This window comes from Aspergillus caelatus, assembly GCF_009193585.1.
Source record: "Aspergillus caelatus strain CBS 763.97 unplaced genomic scaffold BDV27scaffold_134, whole genome shotgun sequence".
Classification (NCBI taxonomy): Eukaryota; Fungi; Ascomycota; class Eurotiomycetes; order Eurotiales; family Aspergillaceae; genus Aspergillus; species Aspergillus caelatus.
Window position 1 is genome coordinate 94322 of NW_022475397.1, and position 5147 is coordinate 99468.

Genomic DNA, 5147 nt, shown 5'->3' on the forward strand with positions numbered 1-5147 from the left:
TCGAGGACATGACAAGATTGTACAAATACTGTTGGAGAAAGGCGCCGATGTCAACGCTCAGGGTGGACAGTACGGTAATTCCCTCCAGGCTGCTTCTTATGGAGAACATGACAGGATTGTACAGATGCTGTTGGATAAAGGCGCCGATATCAATGCTCAGGGTGGATTCAATCAATGAATTACTGAATCAAAATTCTATTAGCCTGACAGAGCCTAATTAATGAAATGTCTAGGTATGCAGGCGCCTCGCCGGCGAGACAAAATCTTGGTCTAGAACGCCTTGAATCCCTCAAACCCTTATATATAGAGAAGATAATAATCGAAAAAGCTTTTGATCACAACTAAAACGCGTACCACACCGCGTGATCTTCCCCTTTAACCATCCTCTGCGTCTTGTACCTCCTTCTACCTCACTCGTAGTTCTATATAGTTGAAACCACCGATCTGAGCTGACTCTGCTCAGTCTCCTGTGACCGTTTAACCAGCGTCTTCCCATCAATCAATCAATCAATCAAAATTCTATTAACCTGATAGAGCCTAACTGTTGAACGTCTAGCTATGCAGGTACGTCAAAAGAGCCTACAATGTAACCGTAGAACGCCATGTGCCCACAAAGGAAGTAATCGATAGCTTTTATCACAACTAAAGCCGCCTGCCACCGACGGCCCCCCTGAATCCCGTCTTCCTAATCCCAATCCCTCATCATCCTGTGTCCCCGGCTCCTTCTAGTGTCTCCTAGTAAGTGGGTGTTGGGGCGCGTTCCAAGAGGGTCTGACCAGGATCCTCCCTAGAAGTGACTATCTACGCATCGTCTTCCACATCTGTTCCCCTTTTGTAGTGACCAGTTTGCTCAACGTCTAAATTGACAGAGCAATCCTGTTTGATGTATAAACTCGGCAACGTAGCGCATCGCCTGCGGATGGGATATAATCCCGTTGTAGTCCATCTTGCCTCGGACCTTTGGGTCCAGTCTATCCAACATAACCTTCCTGGATTCAGTGAAAAGCGGGCACTGAAGTAGGATGTGCCTTGATGTCTGAGACCCCTGTCCACAGGAGCATCGGTCTGAGCCAGATACCTTAATTTTGAAGTTAAAGTGCCGTAGCCCATTTCTCTGCGTCCTCATCTGAATAATAATTGACGCGTGCGGCTTGGATAATCCCTTGTAGAGATCTAGCACTTTTTTATTCGAAATTTCAGTCAATTTGTGTGTTGTACGGCCTGTTTTCTCTGCCTTCCATTCTCGAGCCCATCTATCTTTGATACGGCGGCGTATCTACCACTTGGCCGCCGCTCCGAGACAGAGAGCTTTACTAGTTAGCTGCGTGCCCTCCCGTGCGGCTTTGTCGGCAGTCTCATCTCCTAGGACCCCTATATGTGCCGGAATCCATCTGATCTGAGTCCGGCTCCACATATCGTATCGTCGGACTATATAGTAGATGTGGTTCAATATATATTGGCCTGAGGGTCTTTGAGGATTATAGACCGCCTGTATGGTAGCCTGACTATGCACAAAGACCGTAGCTGACGCCTGTTCCTTCCGTAACTTATGTAGAGCCATCCGGATCCCGGTCAGCTCCCCTGTGTAGACCGTAGACTCTTCCTCTGATCCCAGCGTCCCATTGCGTATCCATCCCTGCGAAATAGAGATGGCACTGGCTCCAATCCGACCATTCAGCCCGCTTCCGTCCGGGGATACTGCGATCTCTTATCGCCTGGCGCAGTATTCTCTGTGATATTGAAGTGCGGCTTCGTGGCTGTCAATCACCGCCACCAGAGGGGATTCCCATGGAGCCAGGATGTATGGCTTGCGGGTCTCCCATGTTTTCTCCCCGAGAGGCCACAACGGGCCTCCTTTCCGACTGAGTGCCTCCATCGGTGTCCACCCACTGCGGCGACGTTCTCGCGCGGAGCGTGGTTTCAGCACCGATTCGGGACAAGCCAGTTCCGGTCCTGTCCGGATCCTGACTGCCGTCTCCTTGATTATCTGCTGTAACTGGAGATGTACCGGTAATATATATAATTCAACATCTAACGCTGCTGCTGCAGTGCCTTTAAAAGCACCACTGATCAGCAAGGCGGCCTGTTTCTGAATCTGTGTGAATTCTGCTAGCATTTTCTGGTTTGTCGAGGCCATCACCTGGCCGCCGCGTGGGCTGAACCATGCCGTAGCCCCGTAGAATAGCTGGGGGATCACCACCGCTTGGTAGATCCGGCGCATGGCTCGCAGGGGGACGCCTCATGTGGATCCTGCGATCCCTTGTAGGGCTGCCAGTGTCCCATGTGCCTTGGCTAGAGCCTTAGTCCTGTGCGTGGCGAAGGACAGGGTTTTGTCCAGCCAAATCCCTAGATATTTAGCCGCTTCCGTTGGTTTGATGGTTGTGTCCGCGTAGGTGATCTCCATTTGGTCGTGACCGCTTGGTGGGAGCGGCACCTCCCAGATACTGTTAGGGTCGTCTGGAGACAGACCCGGAGACGGAGGCGGCGTATCCTCCGCCTTTCGGGGGTCGGTAAAATGAATGAGCTCGAATTTTTCTGGTGCGAATTTGGAGGCGTGTTGGTTGACCCATCGGCCTGCTCTAGCCAAAGCCATTTTCAGCGTTTCGATATTTTCCGCATACGAATCGGATGATGCCAGAACACAGGCGTCGTCGATCCATCCATAAGCTTCGGTCGTGCCTCCCTGTGGTCGTCTCACAAGAAGGTCTCGGATCAGGGGTGTGTTGTAGATCAAGTAGAGAATCGGTGACAGGGGTGAACCTTGCCGGATGCCTGTTGGGGTCGGGAATTCCGCACTAAGCTCCCCCGCTAGGGAAATCCGGGTCAAGAGTGGGGTATGCGCTGTCAAGCCAATTAAAGTTAAACGGCATCATGGAGGCAATAGTGTTTCAGGCATTCAAGACTTCGGCGGGCATAAAACCGATTTCGGCCCAGTACAAATGTCAGCAAACTGTTCTTTACTTTGCGCTCTTTAGGCTTGCCTACTGCTAAGTCTTTGAGCCTATTGTCACAAGAAGCATGACTTCTCAGAAAAGGTCGGTCAGCCTATCATCAGAGGAAAGCCATTTGATGATCCGTCTGATGAAGAAGGATATAGTGAATGGGAGAAGATAACACAAGACCCAGCCAAGCGAGTTGCATTTGAAAGGTATATCGAACTTGAGCTTACAGATGAGAAACGGGTGATTATATTGCAAGACAACCCTAGCACCAGAGGCCACTGTCGCTTTTGGCAATGCATTCCTACTTAAATGGGGAACCTAATATCAGGTCTGCATTTCGCTTCAATGTCAAGGACCTTTCTGGTCATTACTATGGTAAGTTTCAACAGTCTGCAAACCCCTATTCCAGATCTCATAAGGCTTAGAACCGAACAAGTACTACCATGTGTCTTGCATGGAGCAAATATTTCCCCCAATGCTGACCGAAACCGAACCAATCATAGAAGAGCTGTGCCACGTTCCTAACAGATTTGCTATGTGCCATCAACTCCCCTACTTCTCGTAGTATGGCATACGTACCTGGCCGATCATAAGCAAACAAGGGATTCGTCCGACTTCCCGTTGATTTTTCTCAGCTTGAAACTCAATATCACGAAAATTGGTGCGATCACATGTTTCACCGATCCTTCCGAGCAATGGAATGGCGAATCTTGACAGCTTTGTATACACATTGCCTATCAAGTACACAAGCCATTTATATTGTTGAGCGCAGTGTTTACTAAAACGGTCACAACCTGCTTCCCAGGACCAAGGCGCTTCGCCAAAGCAATCGCTGCAACTACACTGAGGCCAGCTGACGTTTCAACCAACAACTTTTCCTCCTCGGCCAGGCGGCAACACATCTCGCGCCCTTCTTCCTCTGGAACGGTGCATACTTCATCACAGAGTTTCCAATCCGGATGCGCCGGGTAAAAGCCAATATTTTTGTCGTCAACATCATGTGTCTCTGGATGATTCTCTATAATAGTCGGCGAGGATGCTGGTTCAGGAATTACAACAAGCATTTCTGGCCACGCCGACTTCAGCACTTCAGACACACCCATGGCCATTCCCGCATCACCCACGGCACCACAAAATGCATCAATACCTTCCGGGAACCGGCGGAGCAGCTCTGCGCTCATAGTCTCATATCCGACACAAATATTCTTATTATGGAATTGGTCGGCGAGGTAGTACCCGTCGCCTTGTGCAAGTTCTTTTGCGCGGCATACCATTGAAGAAATCAGGTCCAGTGTGATCCCCGAGGAACTATGGATGAGATCTAACTTGGCACCTAAAGCCTCCATAGTCCTGAATTTCTCCGAAGCAAAGGCGTTGGAGGAAACAACCGTAAGTGAATATTTCTTTACGGCACAAATGAAAGCAAGAGAAGAACCTGTGATCCCGTCGGTAGCTGCGACTATAGTCATCCCGGGTTTCAAATCTCCCCGACGTTCGGCCTCCTCGAGGATGGACTCAGCCATGCGGTCTTTGTAGGTTCCGGTGGGGTTCGAAAGTTCTAATTTTACGAGAACTTTGGCACAATTTGGGGGAACCACGTGGTATAGCCCGAACACTGGAGTACGGCCGACGACGCCAGAAATATCTTTAGCGGGTAGCTCAACTTGACTGGCCATTTTGATAGTAGGAATTCTTTTTAAGAACACTGTATGGACTGATTCACTTTGGCAGGGGAGGAGGAGATAGTAATAAAATATGGCAATTTATTCGTGGCGGGGAGAAGTTGGTATTTTTAAGCGGTGAGAGATGGACAGTGAGGAGGGCCATTGTTACGGAGTGTCCGCTACCGTACTTGATCACCTGACGCACGTCCCCACCTGCCGCACGGATTTCTATATACACCGACTTTTTGACTTCAACTTCAAACCATCACAACTCCGTCAATATGGGTTCAATTGATGAGGCGCTTGCTTTTTTAAAATCCCTAGATCCAGGAGAATCATTTAAATATGCGGAAGTAGCCAAAAAATTCGGTGTTGATCGTACAACACTCTCAAGGCGCCACCGGGGTGTTATGCATTCAAAAGAGAATCAATATGAAAACCAGCGATTACTCAACAGCCAGCAAGCCAAAACTCTTATAAGTTATATTAATAAACTCTCTGAGAGAGGCCTATATCCTACCTCTGAGATGCTTCGGAATTT

At 49.2% G+C, this 5147-nt stretch overlaps 2 protein-coding genes across 2 annotated transcripts in view; one reads left to right on the forward strand and one right to left on the reverse strand.

Moving 5' to 3' along the window:
* Window positions 1-328, forward strand: part of BDV27DRAFT_15755 (uncharacterized protein) — a 5085-nt gene extending 4757 nt beyond the window's left edge. Inside the window, exon 3 of the mRNA XM_032072528.1 lies at window positions 9-328. Within this exon, the coding sequence (XP_031925784.1) occupies window positions 9-178 (170 nt within the window). The 3' untranslated portion in view covers window positions 179-328. The remainder of the gene's footprint in view (window positions 1-8) is intronic.
* A 2928-nt stretch (window positions 329-3256) lies between these two features.
* BDV27DRAFT_131138 (PLP-dependent cysteine synthase family protein) lies at window positions 3257-4684 on the reverse strand. The gene has a single exon (XM_032067560.1). It carries the CDS (start codon window positions 4616-4618, stop codon window positions 3680-3682), a length of 939 nt encoding a protein of 312 aa, XP_031925785.1. The 5' UTR covers window positions 4619-4684; the 3' UTR covers window positions 3257-3679.
* Between the last annotated feature and the right edge of the window lie 463 nt (window positions 4685-5147).